The sequence below is a fragment of the Ammospiza caudacuta genome, chromosome 6 (genome assembly GCF_027887145.1).
Source record: "Ammospiza caudacuta isolate bAmmCau1 chromosome 6, bAmmCau1.pri, whole genome shotgun sequence".
Lineage (NCBI taxonomy): Eukaryota > Metazoa > Chordata > Aves > Passeriformes > Passerellidae > Ammospiza > Ammospiza caudacuta.
In genome coordinates this window covers 39,761,633-39,784,711 of record NC_080598.1, presented here as the reverse complement: position 1 = coordinate 39,784,711, position 23,079 = coordinate 39,761,633, and the positions used below count along the sequence as shown (strand labels likewise).

Here is a 23,079-nt window from a genome sequence, read left to right as displayed (position 1 = left end):
CAGGTCTCTATGATGAGGTTTGAAGTTCTCTGATAATACTCAGAAATAACAGTTTAAAGGACTACTAATTTCATATCTAGGTTTTAAAACAGGTAATTTTCTTTATCATGGCAGCAGGTTTCTGGGCACATCTTCTAAGCAACAGGTAAAATAACTGCAGTGGCATTTTAACAGGTTGCCCAGGTGAAAACTATTAACTCCTACTAGTAGGAGAAGTTTTTAGAAGTCAGGGAAAATGTCCATTCTCTAAGCATTCTTCTGCCATTTCTATGTCACTTGATGCTAAGTAAAATTCTGGGGTCAGTTGAGCCTGCATAGGAGTCCTATGAGGGTATTCTAACTCCCTTGGTAAGCTGCCTGCAGTGTCAGATGGACAAAAGAGTGAAAGGCTCCAGCCTCTATCACACTCCACTCACACATCACACTGGAGTGTACAAGCCAGGCTGAAACAGAAGGTGAGCCATGTCAGCAGAAGGCCTGCAGGAACTAACTTTGATCACAGATCAAGGCAAAAGCAGGGACTCAAGAAGTTCAGTCCCTGCTCTGTGTCCAAAGGATCATTGTTAATGACCTACCCATTATCTGTTTTCCATCCTCTACAGAAGCATTTGCCTGTTTTTTTTTTTTTTTTTGCAACCATATCCTTTCTAACATCTACGTTTCTTATTTGCAGAAGAATCCCTTTAGATGTTACTAGAAAGAAGAACATCTATAACATTTTTATATTGAGTAATATTGTCATCCAAATAGGTTTACAATCCCAGACCTATATCCCAAGTTGTGTATTTGGGCTTTTTTTTTGTGATGAGAAAACCTGGCTACATGACATATTTTACCAACTGTTGTTTTTACTGCTTTGTAGCTTTCTTTTCATCTGTCAAGAGGTTACATGACAGGATTTTTTGCCCTTGAATGTCATTTCATATCTCACCTTTACTTCAGAGAAATATATGTTTTTCTTTGTTCAAGAATCCATCACAAGCCCTTTATGAAACTCTTAGAAAAACACTCCTGGCTTTATCTAAATCCAAAATGTTTCCCTGCACACATAGTTCAGAACAGAGCAAATCCTGGCACCACACCTCAGTACATGCCCATGCAAGTTGGTGGGAGTTCATTCATGCAGAGTCTCAGAATTTGACCCAAATGGCTTCTTTATAGTTAAGACTATAAAATATCCAGAAAAACCAGGGAACCTGTGGAACATCATATTAATGCCAAATCAATTGCATTCCGCATTTAGATGCTCATAAAAAATTTGTACCAACAAAGCAAAGTGGGACAATAAAATCACTGTTGCTTTGTCTTTGTACTAGTTAAGAGGTCTGCAAACTGCTAATAATACTTTCAATTTAGTATCATTTACACTGTAACTGGTACTCCTTTAACAGTGTATTCTCAGTTAAACCAGAACAACTCAGTGGATGCTATGAATGGACTCAGTAGATACAACAGGCATCTCCAATCTACAGCAGGCACACCAGGACACCAAAATCATGGCTTTTTAAAGAGCTTTGTTTCAGTAGAAATGAGGGTTTGTGAAAAACTCTGAAGAGTGAGAATCACCATAGAAACATAGACAGAAATAAGGTACAAAAGAGCAGGACATAAGCCCTTGGGAGCTTGACCTTAGAAGAAACCTAGAAAGAAAGTTTTCTCATGAAGAGCTGGAATAGAGAGACTTGAATTTCTAAATAAAAAATTCTTCCAGTATACTGGAAAGGGAGACTTTATCTATTATTTATGAATAACAGGACTGCATGAAAAATACCCATCCCTATCATCAGTTTCTTCTTCTGAATCAGTTGAGAGACCACCAAATTCAAATTATCAATGAGAATGGACTCCCTGTCCCCCTTATTTAAATTTTCAATGCAATTTCTCTGCAATTTCAGTTCTGGCATTTCCTGAAGTGATTGATTCATCATTTGTAAATTTAAGATATCAACTCGAAGGGAGACAATAAGCAAGTATTGTTAAATCAAAGGCTGGAAGAATACTGTATATTACAAGTACTTGCACAGTCTGCCCACCTATGGATTTCCAAGTGCTAAGTTAAACACCACAGCTGTCAGTAAGTGGTAGGGAGTTCTGGCAATGAATCAAAATTACAATGGTAAGCACTTTGAGGCTACAACAGCACAATTGCTCCTTGCCATTACACAGCCTATATCTAAGAAAAGCTGCTCTTGAAATGTTGCAATATAGAAACACTGGCCTAATCTCCAAATATAAGCAGTCCCTAGGTAGGCAGAGGTCTTTCACCAAGATCATCTCATCTTTGAACTTCCAGATTATTTTCTTTTCACCTTTTCTAGTAAGTGATGATGTTTATACCTCTCTCTATACATAATAGATGTCAACACGGCTCTGGAGCTGGCTGGAAAAAAAGGATTGGAATTTCCAATCTAAGCTAGTACATTGAATAAGTCCTGTGCAGCATCTCAAGTGCACTGTTTGGTTTGGTCACTTGCAAAATTATTTGATATAAGCAAACTTGATAGAAATTCACTTGGAAAAAGCCAAAGTAGTAGACAACAATACCTTGCTATTGTGAGGGGTTTATGCATGCCTGTCTTAGTTACACAGAGTAAAATATTGCAATAAGGAGTAACTCACTGTTACAAAATCACTATATTGCCATTATTCAACTTTCCTCTCTTACAGGTGAGTTTATTTTAAATGTTACACAGCTTAAATTTGGGCTCAAAATCAAAGCATAAGTTGAAGATTTCAGTCTATCCACAATGACTATTTTCATTGCTGGTGAGGCACAAAAAGTCCAATAAATACTAAGAGCTTACAAAGTAATAACTGAGGGGCACAGGGCTATTAGTATGAATGTTATCAGTAGAAGTGTTTTTAATATGCAGTATAGAGCTCTAAGTCTTTCATGCAGCTGTTCAGGTTTTTACTGAAACTGTATGTTTGACATGTACTTTTTGTGTAGTGCTTAGAAATTTTGGAACAGTTTATGGCATTTGTTTCACACTGAAACAATATTCCTCCCCTTTTAAAAATTAAAATGGATTCTTAGAATAAAGTGTCTTTCTGAATTGTTCAGTAAACCAGTAAACCTGCTGAATGAGCTGTGACTCCATAAAGTTTAGGAACTCATTTATTATGTTTGTAGATCAGACACTGCATTTATTCACAAAGTGAATCTCTCAAACTTAGCTTTCATTAGAGCTGCGGGGAGGCCCAGTCCTTCTCCCTTCGCTTGAGAAGGTGAAGCTCAAGAAGATAATTAACCATGAAACAATGAGGAGGCTTGCTGGGTAAGCACTAGTGTGAAAACAGTTACTCCTCACAAAGGCGGGGAAATTAGCTGGCTGGATAAAAAAGGAAGTGTCAGACAAGACTGAAAGGACTGCAAGTGTAAGTAGATAGCTCTCACATCATTAATGCAATTTTTTAACATTTAAACATCACTGGTTTCTAAATTTAAATGCACTTAACTCTATGTGTTAGGGGATATTAACATGCCATTTAAAAATAATTTTTCTCAAACTTTCCATTTTCACATTTCACCATTTTTAGTCATGCTTCCCACGCATGAAAAAGTCACTGCCTCTTAGTATTGTATTATTGTTTACAAAGTAGATGTAAACAGAGTGTTCTAAAAAGATTCTGTTTGCTCATTGTATTTTACAAACTCATTATTTTACGTTAATACAGGTCTTTTTTATGAACAGAGTTTCTCTTGATTATACTGTTTCACAGAGTAAGGACTCATGATATATCTTTCCTTTCAAAACTTCCTTCGACTTGAACAGTGTTCCCTGGAGCAGCCACATTTTTGGCAGAAATTCAGTTGTACGCTATGCCAAAAGAAATAGAATAAACAAACACTGCTTAACCCAGCTGGCTAGGTAATTTACATATTACTGCACACACCAAACACGAAGACCTGGATATGGATTAGAGCTACAACAATGACACAAATGTCTTGTATATGAGGAGAAATGAAACTTAAATGATCCTTGCTCATTATTTACATTTTATTATTTAATGTGTATTATAGTATTACTATAGTACCTCTGATATAAATGTATGTGCATATTTAAATATTAAGTAGATGTATTTATTATCATTTCTGCATGTTTTACAGAAAAACTATGCTAGAAATGTCTTGGTAAACTGTTAAGTGGGTGCATTTTTGAAAGTTTTTTTCTGGTGAAAACACACAACATAAATGGCTGCATTACAGCTTTTAGAAATAGCAAAACCCCCTCCAAATACAGTAAAAACTTTCTAGGCATATTGTAAAACTTCTTCGCTGTACATATAGCATAGGTAGTCCTCCAAATCTACAAGTTCATGTGCTTTCAAACAGCCACAGTCATTTTAGGTGAGACCAACAGTCCATTCAACTAAGTTCATCTCCTGAGGTGGTTGCTAGTGAATGTTTATGGAAAAGTTAGAAAACCCGCAAACACATAGAAGAATTTAGAAGCTGCCCTTCCAAATTTGAGAAGTCAGCCTGTGGGGACTTTCAGAGTTGGAATTTAATAAGTATTAATTGATGTCTCCTTCATTAATTTATCTGATTACTTACTGAAGTCATTTGTATTTTTGCTATCCTCCACATCCTGTAGGAACAAATTTCATTCTTATTATTCACTCCATGAAAATAGCATTCCCTTTTAATTGTTTTAAATCTCCTGCCTGATAATTCTGTTGGATACCTTTTCCTTTGTATGTTAAGAAAAAAAAAAGAGTAAATAATTGTACCTCGGTTATTTTAATTTACTTTAAAAATAGTTTTTTTTTTATTCCTGTCTGCTTAGAGCTGGTGCAGCTCCTAGAATATGCTATAATAGTGAACAATGAGATACTGACTTTGCATATACTTCCTGAAGATCCTGCAAATATATTTCCATAGTGGCATAAATGTTATGGCCCTATCATCTTATACAGAAGGCCCTTGTAAGATTGAAAAAACTGCACTTCAACCTATCAGAAAATAAGTTTTCTTCCTCTTTTTCTAAAAACTACTTTGTTTGAGAACTCTTAAAAAAAAAAAAGATCTGAAGATTAGCCTCAATTACACTCATATACTGTTCCTTGCAGAACTGGATTGATTAGACATGCAGAGCAACAAGTCATTAAATTAACTAAAAAATCACAAGTTTGCGACTTTCATATTTCCCTTAACTGTAATTTTTAAAACAATCCTGGCTTGAGTCATGAACTTATGATTAGTGGATATTAGGCATCTAAATAAAACACTGACTTCATCCTGTAATTTGAACACAAGGCATTGCAATGAGAGTCAGTGTCTGCTCCGCACTATTAAATATCTGACCCTGTACTTAAGTGCCTAAACAGGAAGTGAGTTCTTTTGAAGACCACTGTCCTTGAAAATTAAAACCTAATAATTTTAGCTTTTATTTTTTAATGAGGTATTTTTGCTGTTTAAATGGCGTTTGACAGTTCTTTCAGCATCGACGTGCTTTGGAAGCATCATATTTCCAATTTCTGAATATCACTTATTTTCCCACTAAGGCTGATTATTCCTGAGAATTTGTCTGGTTTGGCTGGGGTTATGAGTTTTAACTTCCCATCACTTTACAAAGATGTGGCAAAACATGACATCTGCCAGAGTGAGGGAAATGGTGGAATAATATATAGCAGATTGGTGAAATGCAGGAAGCATTTCACCCTTGGATTTTTACCTTATACTTTTAGTTGTGACAGAAAGATTTGCAGTCTCTGAGGATAGAGTAGAGCCCTCTTTTGAAAGACTTAAATATATTTCTTTTTTTTCTTTTTATTCACTCTAAAAACGTACTGTTGCAGGTGACCACTCAGGAGACTCCCAAGAATATAACAAAACATTTATCTGAATTTTGACTAAAGTTGACAGGTTCTGGAATTTTTTACTAAGATCTGCTCAACAACAAGGGTTTTCCCAGCTTTGTTTTACCAGATCATCCAGACTCTGTGCACTGCCATAATGACTGCCCTCATAACTATGGCTGGTCCTCAAGAAAATGATGAGAAACACAGAATTTCTTGCAAGAATGTGGGATGTATTACCTATCTTCAATTAAGTTCAAGAAAAATCTAGACCTAGGTTCAGCATCTGCTTAACTATATTTTAGATTCTACTGGTAATTGTTTCATGTCACAAATCAGACATGCAATGCAACCCAGAAGTTCAAAAGCATACACACCTCAAGTATGAGGATGGTGCATCATATTACAAACTCTAAAATCAAATATCCATTCACTTGAAAATTGAATATTTTAAGGAAGCACCAAAGTGAGCAAATGCAAGCCATCAAGACAGTACTGTCATAGACTATATGGAAGAGATCCAATACCAAAACTAAAACATAAGTCATTAAATAATTTGTAGCGGCTAGATCATGTAATGGGTGTTCAGCACTTTACAATATGTAATGTGCCCTTCTCATCCAATTAAGTTAATCAACTCTCAATACTTTGCTGTGCTAGACCCTCCTGATGAACTTCTAAATTTTATGCAAGATTTTTAGCTAGGATTCACCTTACAAAATGATGGCTTATGATGAAATAAGAAACTTTTAGAAACCAAGTTTTTCAAGTGCAGCTATCTAGCAAATAACTGAACAATGTCATTTTTTGCCCCTGAAACAAGGGGGTTTGTGTGTGTTTTTTAAGCTTAGAACAAATGTCATTCTATGGGTTGAAAAAATATTGTATCAGTGAAGTAAACATAGAGAAGTGAAGACACCATGCCTAACATTAGTAAAAACTGTTTTCTTTCCCAGAAAGCATCACAGAAAGACAAATAGAGTAAAAGAATAAAGATACCAAATCAGAAGCAATATAATATACTTTAACAATTTGTTTTCCCAAATGCATTATAAAGAAGGAAACCAGGAGGTTGTCGGGTAAAATTCCTGAACAGCCATTTAAGCAGGCTCTTTACCTCCTAAGGAACAAGCTTGTGGAAAGAAGTGCTTTTCTTTTTTTATTCTTTTTCTTTTTTTTTTTTTCAAGTGAGCTGTCTCACCATTGCAGATTTTCCCAAGTCCTTGCAACTCTAATTAAAATGTGGTAATTGGTTATGTTACCTCAATTACCATGATGCATGGACATTGATACAAAGCGACACCAATTGAATCCCTTGGGTGTTATACCCCAAGGCCATCCCATTTATTGTGGCCTTATTATTTTCAATTATGTGGCTGGATGTACAGCATACTTTCAAGCCAATACAGATGAAGGTTCCACTGGACTTTCAGTGTAATGTACACATAAGATGAGTCAGAAAAAAAGAAATAATTTTTTGTTTTCATGAGGTATAGTAGTGAACTTGGTGATCAGACAAATTAATATTTCAGACATTTTCAGGGCAATGTGAGAATTAGGGCACCTTAACCCAAATTGCCTTAGCTCAAAACCTCCATTTTAAATGCATGAGTAATACTGTCCCTTCAATAATTAGCCCTCTCTGTTGAATAAGAAAAGAAATTGTCTGCTCCATAAAACAGGTATGTTTCTCATTCAATGAATGAGCATTCTGTATAAAAAGCAGCTTCCCCACTCACCAAAAAGGCAGGAATATTGAATGGCAACTAAAGTAAAATCCACTAGAAACCACAGGTTCTTTCCCTTTCTCCCTGTCCCAAAAAAGTTAATTTCCACGGTCACCTCATTGCAGCTTTCTATACAGAGACAAACCTGATCTGGGCAGGACATACACAAATTGGAATCCTCTGTAGCAGCTGGAATAATCCATTGAGATAAACACATAATTTGCATTCGGTATGCCTCTGACTGAGCAAAGAAGTTTAAAAAAATTGCTGAAACAACTTACATATTAGCACTTTGACTTAATTTCTGGGCACAACTATGACTGATTCTGTCCCAAAACCTTTTTTAAATTTTCAGTCTTCCAAGTACACTGTAGGTTCTAAAGGAAAGTGCATAGTGAGTTAAAGCTTCTCCAGCTGTTGAGCAGGAATTTTAGATGGCAATTTTGAGTTAAGTTAAATGAAGATTGTTGCTATTGCTATTGCAATTGCCAGGCAGTATTCTTTTTCCTTTAAGATGATTGCTAGCAGGGTCTTGTTAGACAAGCTATAAGGCATCTGTGTAATCCTGAAGTTAAAATTAAGGTGATATATAACATTATATCAGCAAAATATGGAATGATAAATCTGGATGAAAAGAATTTACTAGAAAAAAAAAACAAACCAAACCAAACCAAACCAAAAAAAAAAAAAAAAAAAAAACCACAGGAAAAAAACCCCCAACACCAAAACAAACAGATGGGGGAGATAAAAACCTCTTTTGCTGAAACAAATTAGGACTGCTTCCAGTTTTCTGAGTTTTTTTCACTTTATGAATACTCATTCTATATAGCTAGATTAACCTACTGAATCCAATCATATTTCATCTTTCTGGAGCCATTCTTATTGATAATTTCACATTCTACATAGAACTCTTTGATTATGAGTTTTTACCTGACTGTAGGTGCATGAAGTACATGTCAATAACTTGTTATTTGTAAACTTATCGTGCCCACTATGGCAAAAGGTGAGCAAAACTAAAAACTGCTGAAGACCATAAATGAAGACAATTCAAAAGAAACATAAAAGTTTTCTGTGGTTAATACCAGCGTACCTTTGTAACATTTCAGGTGGCCCAGATAAGTGACTGAATGTAAAAAGGGGCGGAAAGGGGACAAAGGAAGATCTCAGTACACAATTAGAAAACAGTAGAAGATGAAAGTGACTCTTGCACTGAGGCTATATAATTATCTGGGGTAGGTTATTTACTGTCAGCAAGTCAGATGCCATGAATGAGTCAGATGCCATCAGGCTATAAAAACATCTCATTTGTTTTCATAAATTACAGTATTTTGTGGGCAACCACAAAGACAGACTTGTTACCAAGGGATATAGTTTTTGTGCCAAGACTGGCACACCATCAAATACAGAGAGATACGGTAGCAGAAGAAATGGTTCTGGTACCTACCCAAGAAATGACTGCACAGGAACTGAGTGAAAAGAACCCTAACATGCCAACTCAGGCAAGGAAAGTCAAAGAAATCCTGCAGTGGCTGGAGCATATTTAAATGTTGAGAACATGGATAGTTTTATCAGCAAGAGAAACTTGTAGTTACTGACATACTTAAAAGAAGCATTATTATAAAGCAGCCTAAGATGAGAGATTCCAAAACAAAACGGTGAAAATTAGATGAGCATCATGAGCAGCCATTTAGATAGCTGCTGTCTTTCAGCAGAAAGAATGACACGCCCCTCAGCGAGCGAAAGTCAGCTCAGCCCAGCAGATAACTCCAGACCACCCCAGGCAAAGTGGGAACAAAGCAGTGGGTACCTTGTGAAGTTCCAAGCCTCCAGATATCAAGTGAGATTCTGTGCTCATATCTTCACCATGCCTTAACTCCTGATCGATTGCAATCCCAAACAGAAACACAAGACTCCACTCCTGCTGCAAGAGCAGCACCTAGCTCTAATTACCTCCTAAAAGTTTATTTAGAGCAGCTGCTTCCATACAGCAACTGCCCACATGCAAAAGAGGGTATGTTCATTACAGTAACTTGGACCTCTGTCAGCACTCTCTAACATATCTCACAAATGCAACCTCTTTTTGTTCCAAGTCAAACAGGAGACACACATCTACTAAAAAACAACCCCAAACCTACTGATCTGTGCTACTTTACCTTTAAGATAACACAGCTAGAATGTGGTTCACTCTCTCTTGGGCTATTACAGACACAGCAATACTCAGCCTCTAACAAAAAAAACAGTATTCCGAGAGCTGTTTTTTGTTTGGTTGTTGCCTAAATACTGCACATACTTATTTCTGAAACTCCAAAGTTCAACTGTTCTTCTACTGCTGGTCAGATCATTAAACATTTTGTGTAGCACTAACCAAATTTATTAGAGCTATTGCTGCAGCACATTAGTAATATGACTAAAAATATTCCTAAGATGGAACTGTCACAAAAACATAACCAGCATTTCCCAAGAGATTAAAAATCTCTGCTGCTGTATTTTCTTTCTTTATCAATCTTTTCTTATCCTCAGCCTCATATTTGTCTTCTAACCCATTCACTTGCCCAGCCTATTTCATTAATGAATTCTTTTACTTCTGTTCTCATTTCTTGCTCTCCCAGACTCATTACCATCAAAACTCTCAGCAACTATTGAGATGGCATTAGTCTTCTTTTATTTCTTGACTTTCCTCTCAATTAAATGTAATGTATTGTTTCAAACTTCTACCTACAATTTCCATAAAACTTCTTTCTGGATCCTCAATAGTTCTGTTTTTTCTTTAATTCCACTGAAATTTCTGTAACATTTTCTCACAATCTCAATTATCTTCACTTTTTACATTGCCAGTTGACTAATCCCATGCTTATAAAAGCAACGCTAACACTACATCTGCTTTTCAGAGATGAGTTCTTTCCATGCTACCTCATAGAGAGCCCCTTTTGGCTTGTCCTAACAGTCTGTTCAAACCTCTTCCTTCATCGAGTCCCATTTCTATATCAATACCTAAAGCAAAAGAGCCAGTAAAACAAACTAGCAGAGAAGCATTCCTATGTTATAAGTTATGGAAAAGGCTGGCAAGCAACATTTTTATTCCCTTCACCAGTTCATTTGTCCACAGTGTCCTTCTCACTAACTCACCATTTCCTGGGCTGCTCAGACTATTAGGATTTTCACTCAGGAACTGCTAGAGTTTCTAAACAATGCCTTATGTATCTTTATACTGTAGGACCCTAACTGAACCAGAGAATTATAGCTTCTGTTATTTTTGTAAAGGAACTTTAAAAAAAAGAAATCAAAAGTAGTATTTCACTGTTAGTCAGATAATTGTTAAGAAGGATGTGTTTAGATATTTTTCCTTTGCTTTGCTTAATAAAAACCTAAAAAAATATATCACTTATTCCCAAATCTTACCAAGACTCTTCAGTATATGAACTACATAGGAACTACATATATTGCTGTCAATCTGGCTGCAGTATTCAGACTTCAGCAGTGTCATAGTTGCAAAAGACATGCTGAGCCAATTCATCCATTACAGTCAATGGTGTTACAGTAGGGATTATTTTATTCCCCCTGCTTTGTAATATAGTTTTATGCTGTGGAAAACCAATCTAATTCATGCCACTTAATGGATGGTTTAAACAGAATGCTGTTTTGCCTCTTAGGAATCATTTCCCTGAGATAAAAGCAAATTACTACATTTTACTTATATTCAAATAACAGAGGATTGTATATTAATCACATACCCATGGCATTCTATGTGAAATACACATCTACTGCTGGGATGCTAATTAAAACCAGTCTTAGTTACACAGGAAACTCTTTCTAAGATATACTTACAATCAGTGAAATATGTCTCTGGGCCCAGCTCTGTTAGGTACTGAGCAACTTAGCAGCAGCAGAGGATTTGGTTTTTCTACTGGGTGGGATCAGATATGATGAGCTTAAATATCCAGCAATTACAATATGTATATGTGAGTTTATATTATCAAACAATGTTGTCCATACAATACTGTGTAAAAAACTGAAGATTCATTTGTAGACAGTAAAGACTAAGAATGGCATCTCTGTCAGAAGAAAACACTCAGAGATGGGTATGTTTTTCTAGTGCTGAAAAAGTGTTTCTTGTGAAGAATGAAATCCCACGAGACCTTTTTAAAGCAAGCATCACTCACCGAGTCTTTTTCCAATCGCTTCTGTAGCCTGGTTTGCCAGTGGACAGCTTGCATGACAATGGCTTCCCACCTCCTCTCAAGGTTTACAATTATCAGCTGCATGGACTGGTGATCTGCATTTAGGTTGCAGGTCTCCTGATCATCCAGGAGGTGCTGGCATAATCGCAGCACAGAGGCTACCCCACGGCGCCTCTGCTTGATCTCAGAGCATAGAGACTGAAGGACAGACAAACAGCAGATGTCAGCATGGAATACTTTTCAAACTGAAATATTAATTATTATCTGATATTTAGTGGTGCCCAATCTCTGCCTTGCAATATTTTTTTCAGGTCTTCCATAAATTCCCATACTTCTGTCAAAGCTAAGTGTTTTGTTTTCAGATAAATACAGTCTTAACAGCACAGACAAACACTACGTTCAGTCTTCTTCAAACAAATGCCATACATAGCTAACTGTCTCTATAATGCTGAAAGTTTTATAGTGTAGACTCGTTTATTCTTCCTTTCTTTTTCATTCAACTGGGTCACATCTGAAATGAGTTACCCTGACAGTAATCAGCTTCAGAAATTCTACAGGAAAATAAGAGAGAAAAATTGTAGTCATGCAATGAGAATATGTATATTTTTAGAAAAACAATAGAAATTATGGGTCATATGTGCCCTGTCACAGGAGAAACATTACAGAAAGAGAAAAATCAGTATAAAATTGTTTACAGATGTTTTTTGTTATCATAAAATATTTTCAGGGTAGTTCCATATTCAAGTAAATGTAGGAAAAGTGTGACAACTGTATCATCCCTGAAAAGGAGTACATCACTGCATTTACTTAATATACTGATTCCAGTGCTACTGAAAATGCAGTCTGACATATATTGGATGATGGGAGACAATTGCTAAGCCCTAATACTGAAACTCGATGGGAGCCAGGATATGTTGGTTTTCCACCAAAACCCTAAGAAACTGTACTGAAAATCCTGATGAGTGACAGAATAAATAATGCATCCTACATGCCAGAACTAGAGCGATGTCTACCACCAGGAAGCAGTTAACGGCATGGGTGCTTCCAAGCATGGTTTCATCTGTGATTACACTCTACTGTCACTGAACATCAAACCAGGATTTTTTTTAACTCATAACAAATTTTAATAATAACATCTATGAAGCTGGGGTAGAGAAGGCAGAACTGCACATGAAGATGACTGCTTCAGCCCAGGTTCTGAGATCCTTTACTTTTATAACATTGCAAAGCTCAAGTATTCAATAATTATCATAGGGATGTGCTAGTCCTGAATTTAACAGGACTGTGCTCTACACATGGGAGCTTTACAGATAATTTAAATTGTAACTTGCCAACATCTGTTTCCCTCTGTGGGACACCACAGATGAAAGTGCATAACCCCATGAGAAAATCTCAACTATCATCTTTTTTGAAGACAGGGTATTTGCCCCTAAACTTTCAATTAATAATAAGAAGCAAGTAAAAAAAGCCACAATATCTCTCAAAGCTGTTCAGAAGTGTTAACTGATAAAAAACCAGGATCATCTTTCTTAATTTTATCAGCAAAACAAAAACATTCTATAGAAAAGTGAATTCCAGTTCCAGTTTTTGTGTCACCGTTTCTTTAAAAATTGAAATTTATAATTAGAAATGTCATAACTCAAATGAGTATTTTGCTGCTGTTCTTGATCAATAATAGCAAGGTGAAAGTGTGAGCCAAAAGGTTGGTATATACAGCTAAAAACATGCATCTTTTCTTTGCATAGGGATAGTGTGCAAAAGACAGGAATTTCTTTTAAAGCCTTCAAGAGAAATGATGATTAAACTCACAAACATAGCTGAATTACTAATCTACTTTCACCAGCACAATTGGGCCATCCTAACAGATTGCTTATTAATCAACAAGGGTAAACAAGGCAATGCAATCTCATTTAAAGCAGAAGTTTTAGTGCCTAAAAGTATTTGTGTTCAAAATGTTATTCCCGATAAGCCTTCATTAGAAGACATCTTAAAATGATTAAGTACATTTCATTGCAAAGTACACTGAGTAGTATAGTAGCAGGTGGACATTTCATACAGATGTTCTACTTATTGATATAATGCATTCTATAGCTATTTAAATTACCCTAACTCTATAATAGCTAGAATTCTATTACTTCTGTAATGAGAGAACCCTGTACCTTTAATATTTCTGAATTTTAAATAAGGTGAATGACAAATTCTCAAACCACTATTTATGGCAAAATATGACCAGGAATTTTATTATTCAATTTATACCAGAGCTGCATTTTCACTTGCGTTTCCTGAACTTGCCCTTATTTATTTTCCTAGTGTTCATTACTAGTTTCCTTCGTGGTCCTTGATGTAACCACCACGTCTGGCGGTCATTTCCCTTCTGATGCTGTTCATTAGCTTAATGTCAGATCAGGAAAAATACCAGCCAACCAAACCAGACCAAAAAGTCTATCTAAAGTCAGTGTTCTTATTTTACATTTTATAAATAACAGCCAGGCAATTCAGGTTTTTTGGAAGTGATGGTGAGTTATACACCAATCACAGCCAAATTTATGTAGGTCTGCATTAACTTCATAGAAGTCAATATAGCTCAGAATCAGGCCCCATAACATTAATTTACCTTGATCTATCTGATTAAGTCATCCCTTATAAATATTGGTCTTTTCTGATACAATGCCTTTTAACATGATGAGGTAAGGAGAATTGCATTCATAAGCCATTATAGGGGACTTTAAGTGAGGCCTTTACATTGTGTTATCTGAAAGCAGAGCTGCAGCGTCCAAGTAATTTCTAATTTATATCAATTTTACACCAGCATAATAACAGTAGCTTTACTGAAGTTATTTCTGATTTACATGGCTTTGACAGAACAATTAGGCCTATGGCACTTTTGTTTCAATTTTATTACATGATATTATGGTTAATATTAAACAGGAGAAGAATGAAGTGCTTATATCTAACAGTGTATTGAAATAGTTGGCTATAGAAACAATACTTTAAAACCCAGAGAACTTAATCATGTAAAGACATCTTTAAGCCCTATATAATAGCACTAGCAATAATGACTTTAAGCAGTATTAGGGTCTTGTGTTCAGTGTCCTAAAGGGACACAATAATTGCCTATAGCCCATGACATGATATATACACTGTGGTGTTGGATATCCATCCAGGTTTTTCTATTGTTAAAATTGCATCCTTTTATAAAAACCTGTCAATACAGTAATTGCACATGCAAAATATGCTTCCAGAATGACAGTTAATTCAATTAATTATTTGCAAGGTACATTGTGAATGTAGAAGCTATAATTCATGTTTGATAAAAGTAAATTAATTTAAAAATTTGATGAGTAAGGAAATATGATGAGTACCTCTCTTGAGCCTAAAGCCTTATGGTTTAAAGCTGTTATTGTAAGCTACTGGGCACTTCAGAAAATTAGGATGTGATCTAACTGAGGTGCATCACTTAGGCTCACTTAGTCTTCTGTGTGTGCAAAAGATTTGTTGAAGCATAGATTAAGAGATCAAACACTTACAATTTTGTCCCCTCATACCATCATGTGTCCATTGAGCTGTGGTAAACGTAAACACAATCCAAATCTTTGCAAATGTGGGAGAAACATATTCACTTAAGCCTTTGCAGTGAGACTTAAATAAATGTATTTGACTTTTTTGCTGCAGGCTAAGAGTATACACAGTAACTGCAACTGCTGTGTATGAAGTTGACTTCGTGTCTGAGTCATTTGCTTCACAACAGATACCCTGGTATCATTGAGGTGTTAGTCATTAGAATGTTTTCATGGTCATGGCTTCCCATACTGAGGATTCCTGTCCAATTCTTTACTTCCCCCTGCCTACTCCTATTTTCAGTGCTTTGAAGTTATCACCCGCATAGCTAAAAAGAGCTACCTGAAACTACTTTCACAGCTTGTTAATACCATGACTTAAATCATCTGGAAAAGTCCCTGCTGAGTCAAATGACATCAAACACTCCTTCCAAGCCAAGGGCTAATGGCACTATCTATGGGGATGGAAGTGGCCATGATCTGAAGAGAAGGTGCTTGGCTTAGCTATGTGACTCCTGAGTCGCATATGACCAGAAACATGTGCGCAGCTTCAGGCAGCACCAGAGAATATGAGAGGCATAGAAAGGTGGGGAGTTGAGGAATGTTACAGCTCCTCAAGCCCCAGTGAGTTTCCATCCCTCAGCCTTCCTGCAGCATATCAGCACCTGAGCTGTGCTGCACCACCTGCTCTGCATGACTGAAAGACCTGTATGGGAAGTCAGCTTTCTGACACGAGATGTAAGATGAGTAGGCCACTTAAACAGGTTATATCAAGAATCTTGACTAGCTGTTTATATTAACTGTTTAAGACATTTGATGAATTCAATGGGATTAATTATCCTTAAAAGTAGTTTAAAAGTCATAGTAAAATTAGTTGAGTTGCCTTAAATCCACATAATCCACACATTCACCACATAGATTATTGAGATTTTTTCATAGCCTCATTTATAACATGTTGTTTGGAGAATTTATTTTTATGGGATCTGAAGCTTCTTGTTTTCACTCTACAACTGGACTAAATTTTCACGTAGAGATGGCCAATTGAAAATAGTTGGACAATGACAAACAAATGGATTTTCTTTGGACTTTCAGGTCCAGAAGAAATGCCAAGGTATACTGAGATCAGTGCTATTTCAGGGCTTCTGTGTACACATGAGCAACACTGACTGTTTTTAGGAACACAAAAGAATTTCAGCTGCAGATAAATTATGAGATCTAAGAGAAAATGTCTGTTTAACTTTGGTCTGTTAAAGGCTAACTCTTCCTCCTTGTTGCATGTGGGTATATGAGGGAGGAAATGATACACTTCTGATTGCACCCGTTATTTTTTGATGGAAGGTGAATCTGCTGTTCTTTAGTACAACAATCACATGCAGAAATTAATGCAGGATCTGAGAATGGAAGTCACTCTTCTGTGTACACCAATCAAAATACACCTTTTAGAATTTATTTGGCTTTTTATGCCTGATTTTTGGCTAGGGCAACATTTCAGGTTTTAAAAGTGATAATGTAAAACTTTAAGTATCACAACTAACAGAAATAATACATCAATAAGGAGAAACAAGAAAGAGGAAAAATAAAAGAGGAAATGCTTGCAAAGTTTGGGTAAAATGTAGTTTTCAGTGCTGTCTGTGAAATGGCAATGCCTGTTGGAACTTCTCAGGGTAATGCATTCTTGCAGGACAGATGGTGAAAAGAAGAATTTTTGTTTCGAATGAAAAAGAAAACCAACAATTTCTCAAAAATTATTAATAGGGGAGTAATTCCTTGAAATAAAAAAGCTAAATGACGAAGATAGAAAATGAATGATTACTCATCATTGTTTAGAAAAATACTGCCAAACCTGTGTGCTTTTGCTGATTTCAAGGTTAAAAGAATATGTCACCTTATATGGGAAATCTACTCAGTTGCATACTGTGTGACTTAATCTATATCGAAGCTAAATATTCTATAAGCATGCAGTGAAGTGCAAAAAACAGCAATTGAAAAATGACATGATTAAATGGCACAACATGCAATCATTTGCTCTCAATTATATCAATGTATCTTCTTCATTTCAAGGACGCAGGCAGAAATATTGTTTTTTAAATGCCTCTATTAAATTGGGCACCAATAATAAAATAGATGAGAGCCCTAATAAGCTCATTTGCCTAACATATATCACACACCACAAAACTATTCTCTCCAAATGGGTTTGTTCATAGATCTGTCTCCCAGTTGTCACCAGTCTTGGCTATATTAAAAGATTTTAAAGGCACAAAGCTTGCAGACCATTGAGTGAAAAACCTTTGTATTTAACCCTTGAGAGAAATGTAATGCTAATTATGGAAAAAGTATTGATATAATATCTTTCCTGTCACATTTTATTATGATGTCACAACAGAATCTGGGAATGACATTTTAGAAATATCATCTAATTGCAAGTCAGAAATACAGAATGACAGTTTAAAGTAGAATATCACTTCTTTCAAAATAGTGAACTGGTTCTCTTCATTTAAAAGCCCTACTTTTAATAGTATTACAACCACTAAATTGCTACACTGATCATATCTCTGCAACTCTCTGCAAAGTGTTACGATATTTCTCTTACAAGAGAACTGTGTCTCTTTCTAGACATATTAAAAATGACAATGAACTAGAAGGAAAATAATACTTTATTTTTGCACTAGCTTTAGGAATATACATAGGAGTTTGCATTCTACATATAAGCAAGTATTTAATGAATTTTTTTCATTAGCTTTAAAAAGTTACATGGGTATCTGTACTTATTTGAATAAATAATTGAATTATTTATTATTATATGTGTTCTTAAAATATTACATAATTTATATGATACTTTATTATTATTTTAATAATTAAATTAATTAAATAGGTAAATATATTTACATTGAGTAAAATCTTTACTTTTAAATAGCATTCCCATTTTTCTGTAGAAGCAAAATTTATGCATTAAAAACAGTTGCAATTCAGATTAGATGGTTCTGGACCCATTCCATAAAAGCTACTATTATATCTGTATGGCATTCTTTAACTTCTTTGTTCTATTCCTTATGCCTGTTTAAGTACCTCAAAATATTTGTTTGTAAGAATACCATTCAATGGTCTGTTATTTAGCTCATACTCCCATGTAACTAGTAATATGTAATATACTCCTCTTCATAAATTAAAAACACTATTAAAATTCCAGACGTATAAAACAATATGAAGATTAAGTTACTATAAAAGAAACTATAATAGCTTACAGATTGCTTGTATCATTACGAAAGCGCTGGTATCTATTACAGTGTCTCCCTGGAATAAAGAATGCACTTTTGGCAATAATCTGTTAAAAAAAGTGCCCATTATTGTTAAGATGCTCCTATCTTAACTCTAAACTAGTGTGCAATTACAGAAAGATAACTTTTAAAAATAAAAGTAAAATGGTGTTGGATGAAAATGAATCTTTCCTACTGAAATAAAACATATCTCTTCCAAGACTTATTTTTCTTGCATTTCATGCAGGGAATTCGATTCATTTTCAAGAGGAAGTATTTTAGAGCTACAAACTGCCCACTTTGAAGTTGGGGTTAACTTGGTTCCAGGGAATAAGTCAAGTCACTCAGATAGAGGAGCCAGAGGGGATGGCAGGAGAATTCATATTTCTAGTCTAGCATCCTGTTTATAAATGGCTTTGGTTTGTGTCCTCTTCTCATTTAATTTGAGATATTATCTTTCCAGTGAAAAAGATTCAAAGGAGAAATATTGCAGGAAGTGCCACAATTTTCCAGGGTTTCATTTTTTGCCCCCAGAAAATGCTAAGATAAAAGCAGGCTAATCATCAGAGAGGTAGGATAAACATCAGTGTTGTGTTTTGCTTTTGTAGTGAATCCTGAACTACACTGATCAAAAATATGTTTACCTATATTGGACATTTTAAATTTGAAATTTTTGTTAGATCACCACAGTGAGTAGAGTTTCAAATGAAATGTGTATAAATTCAAGACAGGAAACGAATTTAGGCACAGGTGGAAACTTTTCTTAAAAATCATTTAGGTTCAACTTGACTTCCAGTCTTTGAAATTCACTTAGAATTATATTTTAAAAGAAATCAAGATGTTTCTCCACATAGATCACATATTTGATGCCAAGAAACCACCTCCAATTGCCTAAAAACTTTAGGTACAAATTTCAGGCATTTTTATGGAAGAGTTAAAACTGTTAAAACTTCATATTCTATCTTGGAGCTATATTGAGCTTTAAAGGAAAAACTTCCTTGCATGGGTGTACATCAATATCTGTAAATCTCAAGGTGAGGTTCAGATGTTAACAGCATACTCACTCCCTTTCTTAATCTAGTTCCCTCTTAGGTGGTAGACACGTATTTTTGCTGTCCTTGTGCAATGGGCCTGGTATATTCCAAAATATACTGAGAGCTTAGACCCTATTCTGAATCACAAAAAACATGTCCTGCAGTGTATAGGTATTACCTTTTCTATGGGAAAGCAGCAAACATAAAATAGATTAGACTATTCTTTTGGTGACTTCAGAACAGGAAAGGGGAAATAAACACATGTAATAAGTAAGGAAAAAGATATTTCCTCTGGCTTTTTTCTTATGTCAACGAAGTAAACTTCACCTGAATGCAAAAACAGCTGTGCCAGAGTAAACTGAGGAAAATAAATTGTGATGTTTTCATGTCTATCTGTATACGCACAGGGACAACAAACAGGCTTTTCCAGAAATTGTGTTCATCTGATTTCCAAAAGCAGTGCATCCTCAGAATGAATATACATTCTTTTGCCTTACCTTAAGCATAAATATACAGTCAGGCTCACAGTTTTGGGTTCAGTTCAAGACAAAACTAAACGTTCCCAACAAGAGAAGCTACTTAGAGCAGAATCAACCAGAGCCAGGCAGCACTGTGTAGGCTCACCCCTCTCAGATGTAGGGCAGCTCCCTCAGTACCTAACCTGGTAAATAAGATCAAGACAAGTGATCACATTGACTAGGGAAGTAGTTGTCCCTCTCTGTTTGCCCCTGGTGAGGCTGCATCTCAAGTCCTGTGTCCAGTTCTGGTCCCCTCATCCAAGAAAGACATTGGGGTGCTGGAGCATGCCCAAAGAAGGGCAACGGAGCTTCTGAAAGGTCTGGAAGGCAAATCATATAAGGAGTGGCTGAAGGAGCTGGAATTGTTCAGCTTGAAGGAAAGGAGGCTCGGAGTATCACTCTCTACAACTATGTGAAAGGAACTTAGTGCCATGGTTTAGTTGACATGGTGGTATTCAGCCAAAAGTTGGACTTCATGGTCTTGGAGGTCTCTTCTAAAATTTATGATTATGTGATTCTATAAATATGTTAAGTTTTAAATTAATACTAACTCGCCCCTTGTACCAGTTAGACGGACATGACTGACACACACAGTTTAGTCCCAGGACTATGAGAGGGCTTGAATTAGAAGGAAGGACAGAAGCAGTGATTTGGTCAGAATGAACTGTAAATGGCAGACAAAAAGCTAAGGGTTATCAAAAACCAGATGTCTGGCTATGGTGACTGCTTGCTGTGATGGTCTTAGAGACTCAGAGGTACTCAAAGTATTGTGCCTTCAAGTGCCATATTTACACTGCCTGGATGATAAGATTGGGGTGAAAAGCAAGAGGACCATGAAAGAGGCCTTCACTTCTTCCTTCACTAATGCTTAGAACATAATGAGGCTCCTCTTATTGACCAAAATGTGAAAGTAAGCATGAATGTGACAAAGGGAAAGGTGGTTCCGTAAGAATGACATTGCACCATCGGCCATTGACAAAATGCAGAGAAAATCCATCAGATTAGGGGCCAGGCCTTCAGTTTTATTCTGACACAAGGAAATGCACCTCTCCCCTGAGAGAGCAGTAAAGGAGTCATCCTTCAAAGGACAGGAATCCACATAGTATATTTTTTTCCCACTGACTTTATGCAGCAAGTATTATCTAAGCCACTCTCCTGACCCTAGAAATATGGTACTAGTCTACAAATCCCATTGCTGACTGACATCTCATATTTGTGATCCATAATTTACCTGATGAGGACTGCAATAAACACAAAGGAATGTATACTGAGGACCTGTTCTCTTACACTCATATTCTTACTCATAATAAATTACCCTGCAAATTCTACTAAAATCAATAGATTTCATGGCAGTATGAAATTAATTTTCAGTATAAATAAAGGTACTTACTTTAATACAGGTAAATACAGTCCATAAAAATACTCCCTATTGGGACTATGATCTTTTAACTTACATACAAAGACAAAACTTGGGAAAATTTTTCAGCATGATCCACCAATTAAACAAAAACCTCATTAGTAGAGTTTAATGGCTCCAGAGACACTATTCAATCAATAATCCACTAATATTGGATAGATTTGCACCTGAAAATGCAATGCTATGACTCCAAAGAGGCAGTTATAGATAGTCAAATAAATCATCTAATCACATGCAGTAATACAAAGTGAACTTTGATGGAGATAGTGCAGTGAATTTTTCTTAACTGTCTTATATACCCAGTCCATGCTGTACTTGTTTTTATACATGTTATCAGTAACAAAGGTAAAGCTTTGAGGCCAACCAAAGTACCAACCCTCTCTGTAAATTAGTGCAAGTCAGTCCTGGCTTATTTTTAGGGGAAATATTTCTTTCTTGTTTTCTTTACTCATCTTCTGCTTTCTTCTCATTTTCCTTTTCCAGGTTGATAGTAACAGAAGAGAATGATTCTGGTTCTGCTGTAAATAAGTCTTCAAGGCAATAGCAGAACAATAAGCAGTCTTATTTTCAAGGAATCATTTGGATGGATCAAAATGAGAAAAAGCAAATTATATCTTCAATCGTTAATGAAAATAATAAGTGATAGAACTGAGAATGTTCTCTCAAAAGAAGCCGTTTTTTACTTCTACACATATGAGTCTTCAAGAGGCCATGACTTAGAGGGGGAAATAAAGCTCCAAGTCTGTAGGTGTCATTGATATGAAAGTCTTGGGAAAGGAACTGTAAGCCCTTTGTCACTATGAAATTGCAAGCTTTACTTGGTAATGGCCAGTTTGGAACAGCTTCCTCTGTAGGCCAGCATCTTCTGTATTGCTCAAATTAAGTGAGACCTGAAGTCTCTCAAGCTTACCCACGACAAAAGAATGAAAAATAGATCCTCACAGTATAGTAAGAAAGACAAGGACAAGGGCTCAACTACCCCCTCAATAGTTCCCATTAATAAGATGGTTCAAATGAGCACCCTATTGCACACCTAGGAGGACTGGAAGAGAAATTTGGGCTTAACCTTTCTGGAAAATAAATAAACCTGTAATTAGTGTAGAAGAACCTCACAGATATCAGTAAATCATTCTAAGCGGAATTGCAATTGTCTCATCCCCAAGTCCCTCTGTCGTAATGATACTCCTGATAATTTCTTGAGTGGGATTCATCTGAACTAATAGAAAATGTGAGCCTGAGACAGTAATTTAGAAGCAGGTATTCTGAGGTACAGTACCTCTTCTCTATAGCCTAAATTGTCAGTTTTTGGTTTTGGATGCCTAAACCAGAATGATTTAATTGCATCCCAAAAGTACTTTTCTCCCTTCCAATTACTAGAAAAGAAACTTAGAGAAGATCTCTGCCCTGTAGCAAGCCTGTTTTAACATGCCTCTACTGTTTGCGGGACAAACATCTTGGTGTATCAGAAATAAGGGGACAGTACATAAAATAGACCTAAGAAATAAGTAAAATATGAATTTTTATCCTAAAATTAGCCACTAGGTCATTCTCTGTCCACCCAAGCATTCAGTAGAGTGCTGTATCTGAGCTCT

At 35.9% G+C, this 23,079-nt stretch overlaps 1 protein-coding gene across 2 annotated transcripts in view; it reads right to left on the bottom strand.

Annotated features, from left to right (window-relative positions):
- The window catches only part of AKAP6 (A-kinase anchoring protein 6), a 256,747-nt gene that overhangs the window by 15,272 nt on the left and 218,396 nt on the right, over nt 1-23,079 (bottom strand). For both annotated transcript variants that reach the window (XM_058807155.1, XM_058807157.1), the window contains exon 12: nt 11,690-11,905. In XM_058807155.1, coding sequence (XP_058663138.1) covers nt 11,690-11,905 — 216 coding nt within the window. The remainder of the gene's footprint in view (nt 1-11,689; nt 11,906-23,079) is intronic.